At 38.8% G+C, this 22,451-nt stretch overlaps 7 protein-coding genes across 12 annotated transcripts in view; 4 read left to right on the top strand and 3 right to left on the bottom strand.

Moving 5' to 3' along the window:
• Positions 1 to 116: 116 nt before the first annotated feature.
• LOC111476971 lies at positions 117 to 922 on the bottom strand. The gene has a single exon (XM_023120857.1). It carries the CDS (start codon positions 590 to 592, stop codon positions 293 to 295), a length of 300 nt encoding a protein of 99 aa, XP_022976625.1. The 5' UTR covers positions 593 to 922; the 3' UTR covers positions 117 to 292.
• A 2,749-nt stretch (positions 923 to 3,671) lies between these two features.
• On the top strand, positions 3,672 to 4,154 carry LOC111476393. The gene has a single exon (XM_023120031.1). The coding sequence runs from the start codon at positions 3,672 to 3,674 to the stop codon at positions 4,152 to 4,154; it is 483 nt and encodes a 160-aa protein (XP_022975799.1).
• A 1,592-nt stretch (positions 4,155 to 5,746) lies between these two features.
• LOC111476468 (probable serine/threonine-protein kinase At4g35230) lies at positions 5,747 to 9,359 on the top strand. 2 transcript variants are annotated; one of them, XM_023120135.1, is made up of 10 exons: positions 5,747 to 5,989; positions 6,065 to 6,409; positions 6,522 to 6,657; positions 7,071 to 7,204; positions 7,465 to 7,570; positions 7,942 to 8,027; positions 8,178 to 8,366; positions 8,506 to 8,670; positions 8,792 to 8,905; positions 9,049 to 9,306. In XM_023120135.1, the coding sequence occupies exons 2-10, from the start codon at positions 6,089 to 6,091 to the stop codon at positions 9,304 to 9,306; spliced, it is 1,509 nt and encodes a 502-aa protein (XP_022975903.1). In that variant the 5' UTR covers positions 5,747 to 5,989; positions 6,065 to 6,088. The 2 variants fall into 2 exon arrangements, with proteins under 2 accessions (XP_022975903.1, XP_022975904.1); XM_023120136.1 differs by lacking the exon at positions 5,747 to 5,989 and having other exon boundaries at positions 6,089 to 6,409; positions 9,049 to 9,359.
• On the bottom strand, positions 9,315 to 12,669 carry LOC111476464 (ATP-dependent zinc metalloprotease FTSH, chloroplastic). The gene is made up of 5 exons (XM_023120131.1): positions 11,102 to 12,669; positions 10,447 to 10,693; positions 10,191 to 10,374; positions 9,811 to 9,982; positions 9,315 to 9,680 (listed from the first exon to the last, which is right to left on the bottom strand). The coding sequence occupies exons 1-5, from the start codon at positions 12,425 to 12,427 to the stop codon at positions 9,459 to 9,461; spliced, it is 2,151 nt and encodes a 716-aa protein (XP_022975899.1). The 5' UTR covers positions 12,428 to 12,669; the 3' UTR covers positions 9,315 to 9,458.
• A 1,407-nt stretch (positions 12,670 to 14,076) lies between these two features.
• LOC111476472 (NADH dehydrogenase [ubiquinone] 1 beta subcomplex subunit 2) lies at positions 14,077 to 15,353 on the bottom strand. Of its 2 annotated transcripts, none has more exons than XM_023120141.1 (4): positions 15,134 to 15,353; positions 14,735 to 14,780; positions 14,518 to 14,568; positions 14,077 to 14,360 (listed from the first exon to the last, which is right to left on the bottom strand). In XM_023120141.1, exons 1-3 carry the CDS (start codon positions 15,238 to 15,240, stop codon positions 14,518 to 14,520), a joined length of 204 nt encoding a protein of 67 aa, XP_022975909.1. In that variant the 5' UTR covers positions 15,241 to 15,353; the 3' UTR covers positions 14,077 to 14,360. The 2 variants fall into 2 exon arrangements, with proteins under 2 accessions (XP_022975909.1, XP_022975910.1); XM_023120142.1 differs by having other exon boundaries at positions 14,077 to 14,349.
• Positions 15,354 to 15,660: 307 nt separating this feature from the next.
• LOC111476465 (4-coumarate--CoA ligase-like 5) lies at positions 15,661 to 18,394 on the top strand. Its single transcript, XM_023120132.1, has 5 exons — positions 15,661 to 17,214; positions 17,461 to 17,606; positions 17,671 to 17,738; positions 17,862 to 17,964; positions 18,108 to 18,394. Exons 1-5 carry the CDS (start codon positions 15,987 to 15,989, stop codon positions 18,219 to 18,221), a joined length of 1,659 nt encoding a protein of 552 aa, XP_022975900.1. The 5' UTR covers positions 15,661 to 15,986; the 3' UTR covers positions 18,222 to 18,394.
• A 321-nt stretch (positions 18,395 to 18,715) lies between these two features.
• LOC111476463 (large proline-rich protein bag6-like) overlaps positions 18,716 to 22,451 on the top strand; it is a 10,260-nt gene continuing 6,524 nt past the window's right edge. Inside the window, exons 1-9 of one of the 4 annotated variants that reach the window (XM_023120128.1) lie at positions 18,716 to 19,058; positions 19,534 to 19,593; positions 19,684 to 19,831; positions 20,173 to 20,290; positions 20,864 to 20,959; positions 21,053 to 21,180; positions 21,374 to 21,451; positions 21,977 to 22,162; positions 22,268 to 22,340. In XM_023120128.1, coding sequence (XP_022975896.1) covers positions 19,706 to 19,831; positions 20,173 to 20,290; positions 20,864 to 20,959; positions 21,053 to 21,180; positions 21,374 to 21,451; positions 21,977 to 22,162; positions 22,268 to 22,340 — 805 coding nt within the window. In that variant the 5' untranslated portion in view covers positions 18,716 to 19,058; positions 19,534 to 19,593; positions 19,684 to 19,705. Of the gene's footprint in view, positions 19,059 to 19,467; positions 19,594 to 19,662; positions 19,832 to 20,172; positions 20,291 to 20,863; positions 20,960 to 21,052; positions 21,181 to 21,373; positions 21,452 to 21,976; positions 22,163 to 22,267; positions 22,341 to 22,451 lie in introns of all 4 variants that reach the window. The other 3 variants (XM_023120127.1, XM_023120126.1, XM_023120130.1) reach the window with 3 other exon arrangements.

Here is a 22,451-nt window from a genome sequence, read left to right as displayed (position 1 = left end):
TTTTTTTTTTTTTTTTTTTTTTTTTTTTTTTTTTTTTTTTTTTTTTTTTTTTTTTTTTTTGAAGTTAAATTATGGCGAAGTGGAGAATCCAATTATAGTAGTACCGTTATTAAGGATGTTTACTAAATTAAAATCCAACTGTCACCGGTTGGTAAAATACCATATTTGCCCTTCGAAGAACTCGGAAACGCATTATTGAGAGGAAAAAAGAAAACAGACTACAACATTCGAACTACCTTTCGCCATTATTACACACATACGAAAGGCAATCGGCAGCCACGAACCTTGCAGGCTACTGGAAATACGATTGCCCGGTGATGTCGATGTCTCTGTCGCCAGAGGATGGCGGGGGCGCGTGCTTCGGCTTCATTCCCGATTCTACAGGCCCGTCGGCACTCTGTGTGTCGCTCGCGGGCTTCTTCTGTAGGCTTTGCTGTTGGCCTTCCTCGGCACCGTACATTCCTCCGCCGTAAGCACTTTCCGTCAATGGCTGCATCGGGGATATATAGTGCGGTGGTTCTTGCTCTAGCTTCTTCGTTTCTTCTCGCCTCTGCTGCTCCCTCTCCATCTCCACCTTCTGGTTAGTCTCCATTTTTCTGCACTGATCCAAATTCGTATTGCCCTAAATCGTTTCCCCCTTTTTTCTTTTTTTAGAAATCGGGGTTTAATGTGAAACCACGTGTCCACATGATTTTCATGGCGGTTTTATGAATCGCCACCGCATTGCATTCCACTCGCCTGCCACGTGTGTCTGTCTAATTCTTTCTTTGGGCTGGGCTATAATTTCATGGGCCTAAACTTTTGAGTATCCGGTTGATCTTTAAGGCCCATTAGATAACTACATTGGGCCGAGGCCGAAGACGAAACGTTTATTTTGTTTTTATTTTTTTATTTTTAATGGTGTTTTAGGAAAGGGAAAGGGAATGGATCTTCCAAACTCCATTCTACATTTGACTACCTCAACTCCCCTTGACCCAACCTATAAACATAGGTTTTTAAATTAGAAAAAGCGCAGCGATGATATTAAAAAACCCTTAAGGAAAAACCTATTAAAATGATATTAAAAAAACAGAAATTCTGAAAATTACACAAATCAAACTTACATTTGAAGCTGGATTTTAAGAAAAAGTAGAGAGAAGGAATAAGAAGGAATAAAGTGAAATAAATACCCATAATTAATTTTGACTGGAAAAAGCGCAGCGATGATGGGCTATGAGTCCAATTGAGTCCCCAATATTGATTCCGAATTAATTCGACTTTAGGAATCCCAACATTTTTGTTATTTTGTTTGGGACAACGGACAACTAATTCCAACCCTCTCTGTCTTGTCCCTGTATCCAATCACTCCCTCACCTTTAATTAAACCCTATTTCCAATTTCTTAATCACGATTAAATTAACTTCAAATACCTCCGAAGATCCGAAATTTTGGGGATTTCATATATTATTCTTATTATTATTTTCTTTAATACATTTAATATATTTATGACTGATTACGTTAGAGCTTCCATACTTAATAAAAATTAATTTAAAGTATGTATAGATTCCATGTTCATAATTTAATGGTTCATATTGTAAGCTCAAAGACGAATGAGAAGTCCCATCACATCTCAATGCAATTTTATTTATATAATAATGAATCTTTGAATGGTTGGTTCAATTATAATTCTCTAGCTGCCTAAGATATAGAGCTCTATATATGGAATAAATTACAAATACTTAAATTACCAATTTGACCTTTACAGTTTATCAAACATCTTAATTCTCTAGCTGCATAATTTATTTATTTTTTTTTTCTTTTCATTATTGCATTATTGAAATTCATGGGGTTCATTCTTACATAAATTTTAAAATGTTCATTTAATGTGTAGATTGTCGCAACTATCAAATTAGTTGCAACAGCCCGAGCTCACATGATAATAATGCTTTGCAATACACCTTTATGTTATCATGAATCGATGTGAGATCTCACAACTCATCCTCTTTGGAGCCAGCATCGAGGTCATTTGTAATAGCTCAAGGCCACCGTTAACAAATATTGTCTGTTTTAGCTCGTTACGTATCATTGTAAGCTTTACGATTTTAATACGTGTCTATTAAAGAGAGGTTTTTACATTCTTATAAGAAATGTCGCGTTTCTCTATCTAATTTATCCAAAAAAGAAACGACTGTGAAACTTCAGTCGGATAAAAAAAATAAATAAATAAAAGCTGAATGAGTGGAATTTAATCCTATTAAATATTTGTGATGAGATTTTGATCATCAAGTTTGCTAATTAAACTAATTAATATCTTATTATTGCTTAGAACTAAAAAGATTAAAACCAATGCAAGGCAGCGCGTATGTGGGCCCCGCAAACAAACTGCTCCAGCGTGTCGAGCCACGTGGTGTCCCCTCCCCACGAGGACTGTGTAGAACACAACCGCCTCCGTGTACCCACATCATTGGCAGCCCCGTGGCTTTCATTTTCATGTTCTACTTATTCGCGGATCCTGTAGTCCTCCTCCACACCAATAGGATAAATACCCCGCCTTTTACGGTTACTGCTTTTCTATAAACCTTTTTAGTGGCAAATAAATTTTATTTAAAATTATAGACCCTAAATAATTTCAATTTTTTTTTAAATTTTCTCCATGGATGAATCAACCTGAGACAATATTGCTATAGGTGAGTTTGGGGTGCTGCAAATGACATGAGAGCTAGACACGGGTCGGTGTGTTGTAGAGAGAACAACATCTCCCAAATAAACGCGTAGGGAAAGACTTGCACAAAATCCTATTAAGCCTAACATTAAGGATTGGAGAAACATTATAAAATTTGATCCTTAATTAATTTGAATTGATGCATATTTGATTCCAAGATTCTAATTTTGTATCTAATTTGAATTTAAAAATGTTAACAAATTATAAATATGAAAAAAGGTTAATTTATATTTATTAGATTAATTAATGTTTTAAAAATAAATATTTAAAGAAATTATTGGAGAAAATTGAGAGTTAATGTACAATAAAAAATAATTTTATATCTAAAAAAATAAATATGTAAAGCAATTTTAAACGTAGGGAAAGAGCTGCGCAAAAAAAGCAGTCATATTGTTCATTTTTGCTTCCCCACTCTAGCTTCCCCTCGTGCGCCTCACTCTCTCTCTGCCCTCAAATTCCGCGCTATTCTCCGCTCCCCTTTAAATACTTCGAAATTCCCTTCCCATCTTCCTCACCACTAACTCCCAAATTCCCCATATCTTCTTCCCGCTCTCACCGCATCGTTAAAATCACAGCCATGGTCGGTGTTTTCCGGCGATCTTTCTCTTTTCCGAACAAGGCTCAGCCCAAGCCCGCCCTCTCTCATCACGTCCGTTCCATCAGTCTTCCCTCCAGACCCCACCCCTTGATTTTCCAACTCAAGGACGAAATCGCCAATCTCCGTTCCTGGTCGCTCAGTTCCGAGTCCCGTACCGCCGCCTGGATCTGTGACGGCTTGAACCGCCTCAAAACTGTACACAACCATCTCGACGACATTCTCAACCTCCCTCAGACTCAAGAATCCCTCCGCCACCAGCCGCACTGGATGGATAAGCTTCTCGAACATTTCTTACGCTTCGTCGACGTTTATGGAATCTTCCAGACTTTGATTCTCTCGCTCAAAGAAGAGCACTCCGCCGCGCAGGTCGCGATGAGGAGAAAAGACGAAGAGAAGATCGCGCTATATGTTCAATCTAGGAAGAGGTTAGTTAGGCAAATGGCGAAACTGGTTTCGACCGTACAGAAGAAAACCAAAACGGCCGGGCAAGGCAACATCACCACCGATCTTGCCGCCGCGATCGAAGAAGTCATCGGAGTGACGATGGCGGTTTCTCTGGCGCTGTTCAACGGAATCGCAGAATCATTCAGGACAAGGAAGCCATGGGCGTGGACAGGATTTGATCAGGTATCGAAGAAGGGGATTCGAGAGTTGGGAGAAATTGGATCTGAGAATTTGAGAGAATTGAAGAAGAAAGGGAAAGAGGAGACGAAAAGGACGATGAAGAAGATGCGAGATTTGGAGGATTGGATTGGAGACATTGAAACTCAAAGCCAGAAGGTTTTCAGAAGTTTGATCAGCGCCAGAGTATCGTTGCTAAACTCTCTGTCGCAGCAACAGATATTACAAAAATAGATGCAATTATTTTTTACACCAAATTACTATACTAATTAACTAAATATATGTACATGATTCACATATTTTGATCCCTTTTGGGGAGTTGAAAATAAATATAATTTAGAGAAAAATAGAATTAATTATAATGTATAGATGAGCTGGTTTTTATTATATATTGATGACATGATCTTCGGACTGTGCGTAGAAGATTGAGAGTCCATGACCATCCCATTGTTGGATGGGATGATTTTTCTATTTTAATGTAGAATTTCAAAATCAATGTTTTTAAATATAAAAAAATTTCGTCCGGGTGTATTTCTTGTGACCATGTGTCATATGTCTCAGTCATACTTATCTAGGACTTGTTGTTTATGTTCGTATACTTGTTTCAAACTCCTTTTTAGAGAGATCTTTACTATTTCTTAAAATCATGTCTACCCCACTAAAACTAAAATGCTTCAAAATTGTACTGTTTTTAGCTCAACGTAGCTCGAGACTTGAGCACGCGCCGATATTGTTCACGAAGTTCGGATCTCACACGGGCTGACTTGTTTGTTAGGTTAATTATCTTCTTACCACTTATATTAACTAGAGAATGAAAATTGGACTAAATCGGTAGTTGTCCTAAACTCACTAAAAATTTTGAAAGTCCAAATTTATTTCAAAACATTAGCTTATAATGTTAAAAAGCCATAGTTTTAGGCTTTTTGGTTTAGGGCAAGGGCCACACGCGGTCTGGCTGCTTCACACGACTTCTCCACTCTTATATAGGTCAAGCTATGTGCATAATTCATGAATTAAGTTACAAAATGATTTTTCTTAGGATTATTTTTGGATATGATTATATAAAATATATATTTTGTTGGACGTGACCTTCTTGTGGAAGAACATGAGATGTTTTGAATTGGACCCTTCGAAAAAGAAAACCAGACATTGCCGTTGCCGACACTGCTATTGCTCCTAAATTGTTATTATTTCTTTTCGTTGCTAAACATGAATTTTTATTCTTATTACTTAAAACGTTCTAACGTTGACTTTTTCAAAGAGAGTTGACTTGAATTTAAATGAAAATTAGGCCATATAAAACTTATACATATTATTTCAATTAATAATTAAGATGCTAATAAATATGATAAATTACAAAAATCAAACATAAATAATGTCATTTTTATAATAAGTACAATAATACCATCTAGAATATGGCCTTGATTCACCTGGGAGATTAAGATTAAATTGGCATTATAATATTTTAAACATAAAAATATTGAACTAAGTTATATTTTGAGGAAATATTTTTGTTTTTAAAATTATAGATATTAATTAAATTATTTAACCAATAGCTTGGTTTTATATATTTGATGAGTAGTTGCACATGTCCATGTGGCCATACGGACAAATTTTAAAAGAAACCTATAATTTTTTATATTTTTTTTATTGAGTGATAATAGATTGAAAATTGAAAATAATGACCAATACTTTATTATGTATTAAAATATTAAAAAAATTGTATTAAAATATTAACGAGGAATTTAAAAGATTAAGGAACTAAAATAAAATAATTTAATAAATAAAAAAAGAGAATATAAATTTCAGGGTGTGGCGCCAGAAATCAAAGGGAAGTTAATAAGTTATAACAAATGTTTGCATTATTATCCCTTACGACAACTCATTTGCAGAAGAACCCAGAAAGACGAAGCCCCTGTTATCTGCTGGAGAGGAAAAAACTGAAACTCAATCGGGCACCCACGAGACAACGGCGCAATGAGAAGGAGAAATGGAAGCTGCAACCTCGTTACGTTTCTCTATTATTCTCACAATCCAACGATCCGCATTTCGTAGAGTAAACATTTCAGGCAGCTCTCTGATACATATCTCTTCCTGCTTCTGCGATTTTGTTTCTTTGAGTCAAATTCGAGTTTGAATTCCAGGATAGAAGTTGAATCGATTGAGTTATGGGATGCTGCCAATCGTCGTTACTTAAACTGAAAAAACCTTCAGCCGATGTTAATGAACAAAACAATACTCAAGGCCAGAAGAATCACCACCATCAGAATCGAGTAGAAGCCCCGCCAGCTGATGAATGCGTTGAGTTTTCGTTCGCCGACCTTAAGGCGGCGACGAACAACTTCTTCTCCGAATACATTGTATCGGAAAGCAGTGATAAATCGCCCAATGTCGTTTACAAGGGATGTCTTCAGAAAGAGAACAATCGACGCTGTATTGCAGTTAAAAAATTTACCAAAGCTGCGTGGCCGGACCGCAAACAGTTCGCCGTACGCACTCGTGTTCATTTTTCTCAATTTCTCGGATTCTGATTTTCACCATTGCCTTCCCTTGCTATTAATTGTTATTCGCTTATGTTGTTGGTGTTGAATTCTTATTCAGGAGGAAGCCTCTGGTGTGGGGAAATTGAGAAACGAAAGACTTGCCAATTTAATCGGCTACTGCTGCGAGGGCGACGAAAGGCTGCTTGTTGCGGAGTATATGCCCAATTGCACCCTCGCAAAGCATTTGTTCCACTGTAAGTCTCTTGAATCCATTCTTCATTGATAATTCTGGAATTTATCATATCAAACCAGTATTCTTCTTCTTCTTCGTCGTCGTTGCATGGTTCTATTGTAAGGTTTAGATGTTCAATCTGCCTATGGACGATGTAGAATCGCCATAAAAGAGAGCTGCCATAATTTTTCTTTTTACAAGTTTATGATCTGCGTCTTCCCTGGAGACGAAGCTATCGATGATGCATTATACTTCCAATCTGTTGATTCCGTATTTTTGCTTATTCCTACTTTTGTTGTGTTCTTATTTTCTTGAAAACTTGAATGGGTAAAACAATGAGTGAGATCATGCACATCAATCCATACAAATTGGACATCTGGTGCATTTTTTTTGTTTAGACGTAAAACGTAATCGGTTATACAATTTCGTTGACAGGGGAGAAACAAACCATTGAGTGGCCAATGCGTTTAAGAGTTTCTCTATACATCGCTGAAGCATTACAATATTGTAGTCAGGAAAAACGTCCATTATACCACGACTTGAATGCAGACAGGGTTCTATTTGACGAGGTGCTTTAACGATCAACAAACCCCCTTCCCCTTTTTTTTCGCTATTTAGAAAACGAGAATAATTTCCTTGGTATTTATGATAAGAATTTCGAGAAAACTTGTGGCTTTCCTTTTCAAATGCCCATTTTTCTAATTTTTATGAGGGCGATAGATTATTGATTTTGAAACAGCCACATTGAAGCGTTCTCGTTAAAAGATAATTTTCCACTCAAAAGGATCTTTCGTATCATATTGTATTAATGTGGCTAGAGAGTTTGCAGAATGGAGATCCTCGGCTATCATGTTTTGGATTGATGAAAAACAGCATGGACGGAAAAAGTTACAGCACCAATTTAGCTTATACACCTCCAGAGTATTTAAGAGATGGTACTTGAACATCATCCACTTTTTATTATCAAACTTAACTAGTCATTTCTTTCTTCTACCATTTACAAAAGGTGCATACATCTGTTGGTTATCCATACTAAATTGTATATTAGAATTTTATAGCCTTCAGTTATCTGATTATTCATCCAATCTCCCTTAGCGAAAAGTCCAACTCCAGATTGATCAAATGTTAAAGACTTGTTATAGAACACATGATCACCAGTAGGATCCGTACGAATCTTAGTTATGAAGGAAAAGAGAATGAGCATTAGGATCCTTACGAATGTCTCTTAGTAACAGCAAGAACTTAACCGTATTGTTCTCTTCCACTTGTTGATTGTATCACTGTCATAATTGGCTGCTTTTTTCAGGAACTGTAATTCCTGAAAGCGTTTTGTATAGCTTTGGGACTATCCTCTTAGACCTTCTTAGTGGAAAGCATGTCCCTCCGAATCAAGTAAGTACTTTATAGTTTTTACCAATGTCTAATTTAGGGGCATGAAACAGAAACATATTAATGCCGATGTTTAATTTTATCAAAGAGGATGGGTTTCTTTTTCTTTTTTTTTTTTTTTCTTTTCCATTTATTTCCTCGACTTCCATGCAGGCACTTGATATGATTGGGGGTAAGCACATTACGCTCTTGATGGATTCACATTTAGATGGCAAATTTTCAACTGAAGAGGCGACTTTAGTATTTGAGCTTGCCTCACAGTGCTTGCAATATGAACCTAGGAATCGACCAAGTATTAGAGAACTTGTAGCAGCACTCACCCCTCTCCAAAATAACTCTGATGTGAGCGGTTTTTATTTATTCATATATATATATATATATATATTGTGGACCGCTTGTGGTGCTTTTCTTTTCGAAGAGATACTTGAGTCAAATTTATTCAGTACTTTTAACGTCTAATGTGATAAATTCTTGCTTATAGATTCCATCATATGAAATGCTGGGTATCCCAAAGCACGAGGAAATACCGTTGTCGCCACAACTGCCTCTCTCTGTAATGGGCGATGCTTGTTCTCGAGTGGACCTAACAGCCATTCATCAGCTTTTGCTCGTGTCACATTATAAGGATGATGATGGATCCTGCGAAGTAAACCATCTCCGATACTGAAACTCAATTCTATAGTTTCATTTCTTGGAAGTTTTTTCCCCTGTTAGATTGTTGATCCTTATTAAATGCTAAAACTTCATCTCCAACTGGATTTATGCAGCTGTCCTTCCAAGAATGGACTCAACAGATTCGAGATATGTTGGAGGCGCGTAAGCGAGGCGACATGGCATTTCGAGATAAAGATTTTATAGAGGCAATAGACGGCTATACTACGGTAAGCAGCTATATTCCTTGATGATGATCATGAGCTTTGAGATTAACACCCTCCACCAAACCTGAAAATACACATCATCTGGATCGTTAAGTTGAGTTGCTCTATGCTGAAGAATGACGTATTATTTATTGTATCGTGTGCAGTTCATTGACGTAGGAAATATAGTATCTCCAACAGTCTACGCACGAAGAAGTATTTGTTATCTGCTGTGTGATAAACCAGATGCAGCACTTAGAGATGCCATGCAAGCACAATTGGCTCACCCCGAGTGGCCGACTGCATTTTACTTGCAGGCCGTTGCCCTAGTTAAGCTCGGAATGCACAAGGATGCAGCTGACATGTTGAATGAGGCATCAACATTAGAGAAGAAAAGGCATAATAGAGGTAGCAGAGGGTATTGAGAATTCAGTTCTCTCAAACTCTTTGGTGCATTTTTTTGCATACTATGGGATCTGTAAGTTATCAATCAAGTGGTATGCACTTCTGTGAAATAATTAGTTCATTCGGCTTTGTGTATTGAACATATATAATACAATTCCATGTCAATATGCTTCTATGCAACAAATAACTCGGCTTTTCCATCAATGAAGAGGCTCATGAACTCTTCCCCGTCCACGGTTTCCTTCTCGATAAGGAGTTGTGCAAGCTTGTGCAGAATGTCGATGTGGGTCGTGATTATCTGCTTAGCCCTTGCATATGCCTCCTCTACTAACTCTCTAACCTCTGCATCCACAACATCTGCTGTTGCCATAGAGTAATCTTTCTGGGATGACATCTGCAAGCTCCCAAACATTAATTATAATTAGAACTCATTCTAAATAAATAGGCGGTGAAAAAATAATCGCAGAAATCCAAAGATTTATCTATTCATCCATAAGGTAGATTGCCATGTTATTTGTGCAAACCTGTTGACCTAAGAAGGGATTTCCGCCTGATCCACCAATTGCAATTTGTCCGATCTTTTTACTGAATCCAAACCTCTCAACCATTTGTCTTGCAACACGAGAAACTTGCATAAAGTCGTTCGATGCGCCCGTTGTGACGTTGTCTTCTCCAAATATCACCTCCTCAGCCACCCTGCATTGGCCATTAAATGCAAATTGAATAACATATAAGCTCTATAACTCAACTCTAAGAACATTTTTCATTATTTCAAGAAGGTCAGGTTGGCTAGAGAACGACCACAGTGATACTCGTAAAAGTTGTCGTAAAGGACCGTCAAGCAGTATGGCCAGACAATCAAACATTAGGGTCATTGCAAGGATGAAGTTTGAATAATGTATACCTTCCTCCAAGGGCAACAGCCATCTGATTCTCCAGGTAGCTTCTGCTGTACAATCCAGATTCGAGCCTCTCTTCGCTTGGAGCAAAAAAGGTAAGTCCACCAGCTTGGCCACGGGGAATGATCGATATCTTCGCCACGGGATCGTATTCTGGCATCAAAGCTCCAACAAGAGCGTGCCCGGCCTCTGCATTTGGAAAAGAAATGAGCGGTTAATAGAATTGCAAAACCAGACAATGACAGTCATATTGGCATATACCATGGTATGCAACTAATTTCTTCTTCTCATCCGAGACGACGGCGTTCTTCTTTTCCGGCCCTGCAATTATCCTCTCAAGAGCATCTGATATCTCATCTTTGCTAATTTCCTTGAGATCACGCCGGGCTGCAAGAATGGCTGCTTCATTCATCAAGTTCTGCAAATCAGCTCCAGTGAAACCAGGGGTTCTCCTTGCTATCTTTTCGAAGTCAACATCTTTAGCAAGTGCCTTCCCTCTTGAGTGCACCTACAAGACATCAGTGTATCATATAAAGAAAGAATACAGAGAACTTAGAACATTAACAAAAAGAAACAATGCAACAGATGTTCCAAACTACAACACTACAAAAACACACAAAAAAAAAAAAAAAACAAAAATGAGCATCTTTTTGTAACAGCCCATCCTTTCTAACCGCCCAAGCCCACCGGTAGCAAATATTATCCTCTTCGGGCTTTCACTTTCAAGGTTTTAAAACCGTGAAGTTGATGACGATATGTAACAGGCAAAAGTGGATAACATCGGCTAGTGGTGAGCTTCTAAGGTTGATAGTCCACTTAAAATCAAGTGTAACAACAGCCCAAGTGCCTTGATCAAACCAAGAATCCATTACAATTTCATTGATCTTGAGACAATAAGAGTTTCCAATGCACTGACCTGAAGAATCCTGACTCTCCCAGCAACATCAGGACGGTCTACGGTAACTTGTCTATCAAACCTTCCGGGCCGGAGCAAAGCAGAATCAAGAACATCTGGTCTGTTTGTAGCAGCCAATACAATCACACCAGAATTACCGGAAAACCCATCCATCTCAGTCAATAGCTGATTGATTGTTTGCTCTCTCTCATCATTCCCACCTCCAAGACCGGCCCCTCTCTGCCTCCCCACAGCATCAATCTCATCAATGAACACAATGCAAGGCGCTTTGGACTTGGCCTTGTCGAACAAGTCCCGCACTCTCGAAGCACCCACACCAACAAACAGTTCTACAAATTCTGAGGCAGCACACGAGAAGAATGGCACGCCAGCTTCACCAGCCACGGCCCGCGCCAGAAGAGTTTTTCCCGTACCGGGCGGCCCAACAAGGAGGCACCCTTTTGGGATTTTAGCTCCAAGAGCTGTGTACTTGTCTGGGTTTTTCAAGAAATCAACCACTTCCTGCAATTCAAGCTTGGCTTGGTCAGCTCCAGCTACATCGGCAAAAGTCACGCCAGTTTCAGGTACTTCTTGGAACTTGGATTTTGATCTTCCAAAATCCATCGGCCCACCTAATCCACCGGGGCCGCCGGGGCCACCCTGAGAACGGCGGAAGAGGAGGAACAATCCAGCAAAGGCCAAAACGGGGAACAACAAATTACCAATGAAATTGAACAATCCATTTCCAGCGTCGCCTTCAGACACCGAAATATCAACACCGTTCATGGCAAGAATGTCGATAAGATCAGGGTCATTGGGGACTATCACAGTGGCACGACGGCCATCGATGGCAGTAAGCTGAAGCGCAGAGCCGTCTTTACTAAACCTAACTCGTTCCACCTTCCCCTTCTTCACCGCATTCAGGAATTCACTGTATCGCCATTGGCTACCTTCGGGAAGGTCCGAAACCGATTGAGATTGGGGTTTCGGAGCAGTGAGAAGGAGATTCTGAGAGAAGGGCGAGGAAGTTGAAGTGCTGGGACTCGCCGCTTGAGCTTCAATTACCGGAGGAGGCGGCGGAGGAGGGGTAGCATCGTCCACGGCTAGAGCTTGTGGCGCAATCGAAGAGAAGATTAGAGCAGCCAAAGTAGCTCGCGATGGAATCGACTTGAAGTGTTCAAAATTGGGTTTCTCACTAAGAACGCTTCGCGTAAGAACAAGCTTCCTCCTCGAAATGAAAGGCAAACGCGTCGCCGATCTGGTGGTTTTGGGTGTGGGAGGAGAGATTAAGGTGTTAGTTCCGAAGAAGGTTGAAGATAGAAGAGTATTAGTGGCGGAGGAAGCCATAACTCCGACGAAATTTCAGCCGATTGCTTCAATTCAATCTGTTAAATAAAGAGAAAAAAAAAATCGAAGAATTCCAGAGAAATCGCGTCCAATTTTTTTTGTCGTTGTTTGATAATGTGAAGGGGAAATGGGTGGGATTTCATCTTTGAATCCGCGCCATAGAATCAAGAAGCGTTAACATCTTGTCTACGTGTGTGCTTAAACTCCAATTAGTTCTTCCCTTCAAACAAATTTTCTTCTAGAAATGTGTTTGGTGGCATCCTAAGAATGTCAAATTATTTATATGTTAGGAACCTTATTGAAATTATATGATGAAAGCAATTACTTGAGCTATGATGATAAAATTATTACAGTAACATCCCACCAATTACAATGAATAGATACCTGGTGTATTGTGTTTTCATTTTGTCACCATAATTGAATAGATGAAATAAATAAATAGATTTTTCTTCGGTTTTTTTTTTTTTTAAATTTCTTTTAAATGGTGCTTTTGTCGGGATTTTGCGTGTTTAAATTTCACTTTCATCCTTTTATACTATTTTCGTACTGAATCTATAACTTTTATCTTCAAAAAAAAATATATTCATTTTGATCTTATCTTTATTTATTTTTAGATTACTTGAGTATGTATTAGTAAGTTTGTATGGGTATGATAGATAAGAAGCAATATAATATTTAAAATAGTAGTTTAGTTAATACAAACGTATATGCCAAACCGTATTTGTATGGTTGGAGCTTACACGGTTTACATCTTAAAACCCAATCAAAACCGCAATGACGCAAAAGTCCATCAAAATCACTGGAGGACTTAAAGTCAGGTGGCAACATGCCCTTCGAAGAAACCTGCGATACGGCATTGTCTGAATCTAAACCCACCTGCATTTAGCGACCGGTAATTTTGACAGAAGCAGTTCAAAGGTCAATCCTCCTCGTTGTAAGCTAACAGTTATGTGGTTGCCATGAACCCAATTTTGGGTTGTCATGACACACAAGAGAATCTGATGCCTTCAAAATAAGAGCTCTCAACTGCAATGAAGCTGTGTCCAAATCCAACCCTTTCAATCACTTCTGCTCTGTTTGTTGAACTGAATCGGCCTAAGTTTTCAATAGAAGGATCTGAAATGGCATCTTTCTACGACAACTTAAGAAATGGAATACTTCCCGTAAGTGTGACCGAGAAGAGAGAACTTTTGTTAGCTCGGAGTTAACAGGGGCAATTTATCCATAACTTAGTCTCAGTGGAACTTTGGAGGAATCATCTCCCTAAGGATTACCTCCCAGCAAGCGTGATACTGAGCGCATTGAAATTGGTATCTATACACGAGCTACCCATGAAATAACAATATTGCTGTACTGCAGAGAGCCCTAGAGGCAACTGTGAGGCTTTGGAATTTAGCATTCAGAAAGCTGAGAAACTGGAATGCTCTTTCAAGACCAACCAATTCTCTATTTCTATGCATTCTTGATACCTCTTCAGTTAAGTTTCTATTTTTTAAAAAAGTACAGTGCCTATAACTGTCTCACGGCAGATAAATTCCTGAATGCTTTTTTCACCATTGATTACATGAAATTCAGGTTGGACCAATCAAATTAGCCTGATGGAATAACCTTAATTTAAGAAGAGGGTAAACTTGGAGCAAGAGAAGCAATAAAACAAAAGAACAAACTAAATTCATCAGTAGGCATTGATCTTTGCTTGAACTCCACAACAGCAGTGATTGAACACAAATCAAATATTCAAACACATCAGAAGAATTCATGATTACAAAGTAAAAATGATTTAGTGATGCCAATGTCCACTTGGCTATCACAATATCCTTATTTGAACAGAACTCAGCAAATATGGTACTCGTAACATTCAAATAGGGAACCTGCAACTGAAGCTTTGCCATTTCCCCTTCTGCCCACCATTGACAGCAACCCTACAAAGGACCTGGAAAACTTATCAACAGAACTCCCTAATATCAAGTGGTTAATAGTTCAGTGTTGCAAATACAGCAGGACACATTTTGTTTTGACTTTTTTTATCTATAAACATAGACAATTAATTGGAGAAAACTGAAAAGAGAGGTAAATAATGAAAAGGGTACCTAGTGATCATGTCCATGGTCACCATGGCCTTCCCATGGATGTCTCCAGCCCTAATCATTACAAATATTACAAAAATAAGGCATCCAGCAATAGAAAATAAATACTGAGGCATATATCATCGACAAGAAAGAAAAAATGGGAAAAAACTATTAGAGATTCAGATACTTAATAGTAAGTAGAAATGTAATTCGTGATTTGGAAAATGATGACATTTACCAGTACTACAGGTCCATCTTGTTTCGCCCTGTATAGCACCCAAAACCTGAAAGATAATAGTTAATAATTTGGTAAAAAACCAGATTTTGAACCGCTTGGAAATGCCAATTTATCAATCCTACTGATTCTGATCGGATTCTAATTTACGCAGAGACGTCAAATTGTGTACAGGACGAGGTATTAAGAGATTGGACCAAAATTATAATCAATTTTGTAATTCCACTCGATTGCGATGCACTCATTTAGAAATATCCGATGAGGCCAGATCGGAAACTACGCAGGACTTGGAAAGACAGAGAAAGAAAGTAAATATAGCGTAGATTGGCTCAAACAGGAGACAAATTTAGGTTCCTTCAATAGAAATGTTCGATCGGGAAATAACAAAGCTAGGGTTTGTACCACATGACGGCGCACAATCCCTTGCCGGTGACGGTGTGCCAGCGTTTTGGCTGGTGTATGGTCATGCCCTTGAAAGTTGTACCAGCTCCGTGCCCACCACCTCCCATATTGGCCTCTGCACTTTCAATTGATCAGCAAAATCTGATTGCAAAAAGTGTCGATCGAACGAAGAAGATGAAAACTTGGATTAAAATCACTCTCGAGACCTGACTCTTGATTTTGAAAATGAGTATGGGGAAGCTCATAGAATGGGCTTTCAAACTGGGCCAATCTAGTGAATGGGCCTTTTTCCTTCGGCCCAAGGCCTCGTAGCCTACAACGCATTTCCAGTGGTAATCCAAATCTGTACATGGTTGAATGATTTACAAAATATATTTGGATTTAAATAATTTAATTTTTATATATTTTTAAAGAACATTACAGGAATCACGATGAGTTATTACAATTACGCCCTTCAAATTCCAATTTTTCATTTTAAATTTATAGAGAAAAATGCTAAATCAACGAAGAGATTTGCAAATCTTCCATTTATTTCTCAACCTACCCATCGACCGACTTGACATTATAGGACACGTGTCACCGGCCAATAAGTACAAAATAAAATAACGTGAAATATTCAATTTAATTACAAGTCGGAAGTCGGTGCGTTGGCAAACGAAAAACAAACATGCATATTGCATTGTACAATACAATACATGCGTATTAATATCTTCTCTTTCCAATTTTGACCTTCAAACGGCGGCGGCTGTAAGCCTCTATACATGCCAACCTGAAAGCCTCCACGCCCAAAATCCGTCTCAAAACTCCACCTTCTACTCTCACTCTCTAAAAATTATACTTTTCCGGCCACCTCATGGCGGTCTACGGCGGCGACGTTCCCCAAGTGGATCCGAGAAGCGGCTTCTGCAAATCCACGAAAATTTTCCACAGCAAACGCCGCCCAATCCCACTTCCCCCTAACCAATCCCTCGATGCGACGACGTTTATCTCATCCCGCCCCCACAACGGCAAAATCGCCCTCATCGACGCCACCACCGGCCAACACATCACCTATTCCCACCTCTGGGAGTCTGTCGACTCCGTAGCCTCCTCCCTTTCCGACATGGGCATCAGAAAAGGCCACGTCATCCTCCTCCTTTCCCCAAACTCCATTTTCTTCCCCATTATTTGCCTCGCCGTCATGTCCCTCGGCGCCGTCATAACCACCACAAATCCCCTCAACACCCCTCAAGAAATCGCCAAACAGATCGCCGATTCCAACCCCATCTTAGCCTTCACCACCCAACAACTAATCCCCAAAATCGCCAGTTCCAAATTGCCAGTCGTTCTGATCGACGGTGAAATTCAAATTAAAAAATTCTCAGTCAAAATCGTGTCGACGCTGAGCGAAATGATGAGGAAAAAATCCAGTGGAAGTCGAGTTAAGGAGCGTGTGGACCAAAACGACACAGCGACTCTGCTTTACTCCTCTGGAACGACAGGGGCCAGCAAGGGCGTAGTGTCGTCTCACAAGAATCTAATTGCGATGGTTCAAGTCGTTGTGACGAGGTTCAAATTGAGCGAAGGGGAAGGGACTTTTATTTGTACGGTTCCGATGTTCCATATTTACGGCCTTGTGGCTTTCGCTACGGGGCTGCTCTCTTCGGGATCGACAATCGTCGTGTTGTCGAAATTCGAGATTCATGAAATGTTGTCGGCGATTGAGAAGTACAGAGCCACGTATCTGCCTCTTGTGCCGCCGATACTGGTGGCGATGGTGAACGCTGCCGAGCAGATAAAGGGAAAGTACGATTTGGGGTCGTTACACACGGCGTTGTCCGGCGGAGCGCCGCTCGGGAAGGAGGTGATTGAGGGTTTCGTTGAGAAGTATCCAAATGTTTCCATTCTTCAGGGATATGGATTGACGGAGTCCACAGGAATTGGGGCGTCCACCGATTCTCTGGAGGAGAGCCGCCGGTACGGCACGGCGGGGCTTCTATCGCCGAGCACCGAGGCCAAGATTGTTGTCCCGGACACCGGCGAGGCTCTGCCTGTGAACACAACCGGAGAGCTCTGGCTCAGAGGGCCCACCATCATGAAAGGTAAGGAAGGTGGTCAATGGCCGACAAGATTGAATCCAATTTTGGATACTACAATTTATTATGTCATTAATTTTAAGTATAATCTTTAATAATTTTGATTGATTTATTTATTTATTTATTTAAAGAACAATGGAATTTTAAAATACAATTGTTTGAAATAAAATAAAATAAAATAAAAAAATGGTATGGTAATTAAAAAATATAATTGGATAGAAATTAATGAAGTTGGTGTTTAAAAAATTGTAGGGTATTTTGGTAATGTGGAGGCCACCACCTCAACGCTTGATTCTGAGGGATGGCTGAGAACCGGCGATCTATGTTACATTGATGAAGATGGTTTTATTTTTGTGGTGGATCGGCTTAAAGAACTCATCAAATATAAGGGCTATCAGGTAATTTAGATAAATCTTTTGTTTTTTGTTTTTTGTTTTTATTTTATTTAATATTATTCTTCAGGTGCCTCCGGCAGAATTAGAGGCATTATTGCTCACTCATCCCAGTATCTCCGATGCCGCTGTAATTCCGTAAGTTCAAAATTTTCATGTATTTTTTATTTTTTTAATACGGTAAATTAATATCATTTTATAAATAACTTATTAGAATTATTGCCATGCATTTACATTCATATATTTTCTTTCTAATTCCAGATATCCAGACAAAGAGGTTGGCCAGTATCCAATGGCTTACGTGGTGAGAAAGGGTGGAAGTGACATTTCACATGAAGATATAATGCAACTCGTGGCAAGACAGGTCAGCACTCATATTTTCGGTTATTAATACATCTTTTTTGTTGCGGGGATCGACTGCATCAAATAGTGTTTTGGAAATATTTCTCAGTTTGCCTGTGATTTTGTAATTTATAATCTGAGATGGGTCCACGTGTGCTTGTATAGGTGGCACCGTACAAGAGAATCCGGCGGGTTGCGTTCGTGGATTCCATTCCCAAGAACCCCTCCGGTAAGATTCTGAGAAAGGATCTCATAAAGCTCGCAACCTCCAAACTCTGAATCAAATGCTCTTCGAAGAATCTGGACCGTTGATGAAAGCAGTTGCTTTTGCTTGGCCGCCCGTATGTACTCATAGGAGTGTTGAGTGGAACGCTGTCGTTTTGGTCCATGACTACCAAGCGCTTTTACTTTTTTAAAATACTTAAGAGTCATGATTCTGCATTTTTTTTGCATTTGCGTTTACTTTTCTTGATCTTGAATGCATAATGTTTATAAACTAGAAATGAAATATGTGTTGGTCTGAGAATACAACTTGACATGGCAAATTTTGTGGGCCGCTGTGGTTGGTCTGGGAACGCTGTCGTTTAGTAAAAGTTAAACTCGTCAGTTAAATTATAAAAGTAACAATAAAAAATTGCAAAACTTGGTTACAAAGTTTTGGGCCGACATGGCAAATTTAGTGGGCTTCATGGGCCTGGCTTAAGTTTCAAAAAGCAGACAGAAACAGCTAATCGCGGCTCATGCAAAACACCATTTCTTAATCGTCCATTTCCAAATAGAGCCCGCCGAGAAAAAGCAATTTACCGCAAATCGCACCGTTTTGGCGCTCTTCTTCTCTCAGTTCCCGGGTCCACTTTCCCTTTTCCGATATTTAGAGATAGGCCACTTGCCGTCGGGAAGGTCTAGATCTTTCTGGAAGCCACCTTCATATAGCACCTCCGCTGTTCTGCCCCGCCCCTTCGTCTCCTTCGGAAAATTTCTGTCCTGTGATTGGATTGAATCGAGCTCCGACTACAGAAGATTTCGCCGGTGGTGTATTGTGATTCTCGTCGACATTCATTTCCGTCGCTGCCGGTTCTTTTTTCCGTTGCTTGTACTATTTTTTCGTCTGAAGAGGTACGTTTTTCGTTGTAGCTTCCGGAATCCCTTGGTGGATTATGTATTTCCGTTTATTGAATTCAGTTTCGTCGGGATCGTCGAGTTTTCCTTTCGTTGTCTGGATGATTCTTTCCGTCGTAATTGGATCTCCACCTTCTTCTGCCTTCTGTGTTTCCCTGTATGATTCTTCTTGTTTTCTCTCGTCTTTCCCAACTGTTGCAATTATTCAACCATAATTTTCAATGGAATTTGAATGGATACTACAACTTCTTCCCCAAGAACTGTGGTCATACTATTTAATTTGGCTAGCTGTTTGCGTAGATTGAGTGTGTTGCTTTAGATCTTCATATTTTGATGTTGCACATTTTCTGTTGGCGCTAACAGATGTCTCTCACATTATTGCTTCGCTAATACGAAATTTGAATAGGTTTATTATCGAATCTTGATGACCGCCCAGTCTTCTTTTCTTGCAAAACCTTGTGATTTTAACCAGATTTGTGCTACCCGCGTCTAGTGCGGCCTCTCCGCTTCAACCAGCCTCCCCACAATAAATGTATCTGCTTTGACTTGCTAGTTGTTGTCTTATATCTCTATTATGATTCATTCATGGATTGGGATTTAGTTTCTGCGCCTGGTTGTTTAGACGGTAGCTGCAGCTGAATAGAATGGCGGACCATTCAAATGAAGGATCTAGCACCAGCAGTATTTCCGGGGAGACTGCGACTTCGATTATTGAGCTGAAAATCAAGACTTTAGATTCACATATCTACAGTTTTCAAGTGAATAAAGATGTAAGAATTCTTTTTTTTTTTTCTAGAAAGAAAATTACTTTGTTATTACTTTGAAATTTTATTTTATTAAGAATCTTGAATGTATTAACAAAAGAAGTAGTAAATTATCAATGAAATTATTCCATATTCAAAATAACTTTTCTTAGCCGTGACCATATGCTTTTTACCTGGGCTACTCATATTCTTGAAGAGGGTAAAATGATTAAAAGAACAAACTTCATTGTGAGATACAAAAAACGTACCAGAAAAGTGAACTCATAGCCTTTCCCTTTTCTTAATACGAGTCTGCTTCCTCTTCATGCACATTCCTTACGTGCTCTTTTTGCCTGTCAATGTATTAGATGCCGGTTCAATTATTCAAGGAGAAAATCGCCAATGAAATAGGAATCCCAGTGAATCAGCAACGTTTGATATTCAGGGGAAAGGTTTTAAAGGATGAACATTCTCTTTCTGAGTATTGTATCCTTCCACTGTCTGCATTTAATGTATATTTCTCTTTAATAATTGTTGTATTTTCTCTTTTTCTTTTTCTTTTTCTACAACAAATCCTCGTTTTTTAGTTGCAAACCATTTTACCACATTTTTCATGTAGGGGGTGCTTGCTTCCTAATCTGCGTATTCAATCTCAAATTTATTGGGTAATAGTCTTTTATATGGTAATGGTTGATCTGCTTGTTGGTGGTCAAGATAAGATATTTATATAATATGGTGCTCTTGAAAGTTTAATAGCATAAGGGTTGATGTTGCAGATGGGGGTTTCTTCTTTATTCAAGTAATATTAGATGAAAGTATGACATGTTGTAACTGTTTTCATTTGACGGGAGCTTGTGATTCTTATTTTATTTAGTTAGTGCGTATAGAAGCCTTAATACTTAGTATGCACGTTCTAGTTTTCTTATTGACAAGTCTTTTCAGGTTTGTAGCCTTGGATAATTTATTGCTTAGTTTGGCTGTTTGATGCTTCTTTTCGTGCAATTGAGTGCACTTGTTTATGGATTTGGAGTCTGGACTGTAGTTTCTTAATGCTTTAAGATTTGGAAAATGGACATACATTGCATTTAGTTGAAAGGCAACCAACACAGCAACATGCAGCATCAGATACTAGCTCTGGCGAAAGACCTGCAAATGGTATGCCAAATAGAGTACTGTACTAGGTTTGAGAATTTATAAACATGTGGGATATTGTTCATTTTCTTAAGTTTTCTTTTATTTGCTTCTTAGTACCTTCTTCAACCAGTAACGAAGCTGGAGTTGGTGCCCCTCGAAATCGACAAATTGCACATAGTGTTGTTTTAGGAACATTTAATGTTGGGGATCAAGGTGAAGGCATTGTTCCTGATCTTTCTCGGGTATACACCTTAATGTTCTTTTTTTCTTTTTTTTCCTTCAATTTATTTGTTCTTTATTATTATTAATGTGCTTATAATGGACTCTCATCTTATATAATATAATTCCTATCCCAAGTTATATGATGGACATTGGTGAATTTCGTATTGCCTAGCGAATGAAACAATTTTTTTCCTTGTTCCTCCCCTTTTCTAGGTTATTGGGGCCGTTCTGAATTCTATTGGACTAAGCAGCCAAAATGCAAACATCCCACCTGGTATGCAGTCTACGTTGGTAAGTGAGGAGTTCTTTATCTTTAAATGAAAAAAGGTGTATGTTTCCATGAAAAATCAACAAATTTGGGAAGTTCGGGATATATTAGGTCCTGCTTGGTATGCAATTTGGATTCTAGTTATCAAATGAATCTAGTGAATAGCCTGACAAATTTGTTTTTGAAAACTATATTTGATTCACTTTCACAACGTTATATAATTTATAAGATATTTTGTACAGGTGTTTTGATTTAAGAAATGAGATGAGTTTATTCTTCGTATGTGTGTTTTTGAAGACATAAATTTAAGAACTTCTTCTTCTTGTGCCACATTGTAGTTGAAGCTGAACATGTTTTGATGCTGTATTCTGTGTTCTGTCACCGAATTAATTATTGCCTCTTATGTTCATAGTTCTCTCAATTGCATGATTTCAGTAGCTTTAAACAGCATGTTTTTTGTTGACGTGGATATCAGATTCTTCTGACCTCTATAGTTACAGTTTCTGGATATCGTGTAAAATATGGTTGATATGGTTATGCCCTTACAGCCTAACAATCGTGGCACAGCAAGTCAAGGAAATGAAACATTTAGAGCAAACAATGAGGCTGGAGGACAGGCAACGAGTCAAGCTCAAACTGGACAGGCATTTCCCAGCCAGCCATCACAAAGCTTTCCTCACGTGATTCAAATTCCACTTGCCAGTGCAGCCGTATCAGTTCCTTCCATTCATGTGGTAGTTTACCTTTTTTCTGTACATTGCCAAATTGTGATTTATCTTGCTTGATAGGGTTGGTCTCTTGGGTCATCTATTGACTAATTTGTTTTCTCTTCTACTTAGCCCATTCCTGATGCTATGACAACACTTTCCGAGTTCATGAACCGTATGGAGCTTGCAATATCTCAGAATGGTGGTAAGCACTAAACCACAATATCATTGATTTGATGCTTAAAATAAATGCTTCTTTTGAACGGCTTTTTTCATACTGGATTAATTACAATGTTTTTTTTTTTTTTTTTTTTTT

The sequence above is a fragment of the Cucurbita maxima genome, unplaced genomic scaffold (assembly GCF_002738345.1).
Source record: "Cucurbita maxima cultivar Rimu unplaced genomic scaffold, Cmax_1.0 Cma_Scf00003, whole genome shotgun sequence".
NCBI classification, from domain to species: Eukaryota; Viridiplantae; Streptophyta; class Magnoliopsida; order Cucurbitales; family Cucurbitaceae; genus Cucurbita; species Cucurbita maxima.
Note: the sequence above shows the minus strand (reverse complement) of the source record. Positions and strands in the feature narration are given on the sequence as shown.

Excerpts from the sequence above, each read along its gene's own strand:
- LOC111476971 (XM_023120857.1), bottom strand. The coding sequence starts at position 592 with ATGGAGACTAACCAGAAGGTGGAGATGGAGAGGGAGCAGCAGAGGCGA.
- LOC111476393 (XM_023120031.1), top strand. The coding sequence starts at position 3,672 with ATGAGGAGAAAAGACGAAGAGAAGATCGCGCTATATGTTCAATCTAGG.
- LOC111476468 (XM_023120136.1), top strand. The coding sequence starts at position 6,089 with ATGGGATGCTGCCAATCGTCGTTACTTAAACTGAAAAAACCTTCAGCC. Across the intron at positions 6,658-7,070 it reads CGCAAAGCATTTGTTCCACT|GGGAGAAACAAACCATTGAG; the intron begins GTAAGTCTCTTG and ends TTTCGTTGACAG. Across the intron at positions 8,906-9,048 it reads CAATAGACGGCTATACTACG|TTCATTGACGTAGGAAATAT; the intron begins GTAAGCAGCTAT and ends TATCGTGTGCAG.
- LOC111476464 (XM_023120131.1), bottom strand. The coding sequence starts at position 12,427 with ATGGCTTCCTCCGCCACTAATACTCTTCTATCTTCAACCTTCTTCGGA. Across the intron at positions 10,375-10,446 it reads GAAATTAGTTGCATACCATG|AGGCCGGGCACGCTCTTGTT; the intron begins GTATATGCCAAT and ends TTCCAAATGCAG. Across the intron at positions 9,983-10,190 it reads GCTGTTGCCCTTGGAGGAAG|GGTGGCTGAGGAGGTGATAT; the intron begins GTATACATTATT and ends TGGCCAATGCAG.
- LOC111476472 (XM_023120141.1), bottom strand. The coding sequence starts at position 15,240 with ATGGGAGGTGGTGGGCACGGAGCTGGTACAACTTTCAAGGGCATGACC. Across the intron at positions 14,781-15,133 it reads GGATTGTGCGCCGTCATGTG|GTTTTGGGTGCTATACAGGG; the intron begins GTACAAACCCTA and ends ATTATCTTTCAG. Across the intron at positions 14,569-14,734 it reads AAGATGGACCTGTAGTACTG|GGCTGGAGACATCCATGGGA; the intron begins GTAAATGTCATC and ends TGTAATGATTAG.
- LOC111476465 (XM_023120132.1), top strand. The coding sequence starts at position 15,987 with ATGGCGGTCTACGGCGGCGACGTTCCCCAAGTGGATCCGAGAAGCGGC. Across the intron at positions 17,607-17,670 it reads TCAAATATAAGGGCTATCAG|GTGCCTCCGGCAGAATTAGA; the intron begins GTAATTTAGATA and ends ATTATTCTTCAG. Across the intron at positions 17,739-17,861 it reads TCCGATGCCGCTGTAATTCC|ATATCCAGACAAAGAGGTTG; the intron begins GTAAGTTCAAAA and ends TTCTAATTCCAG.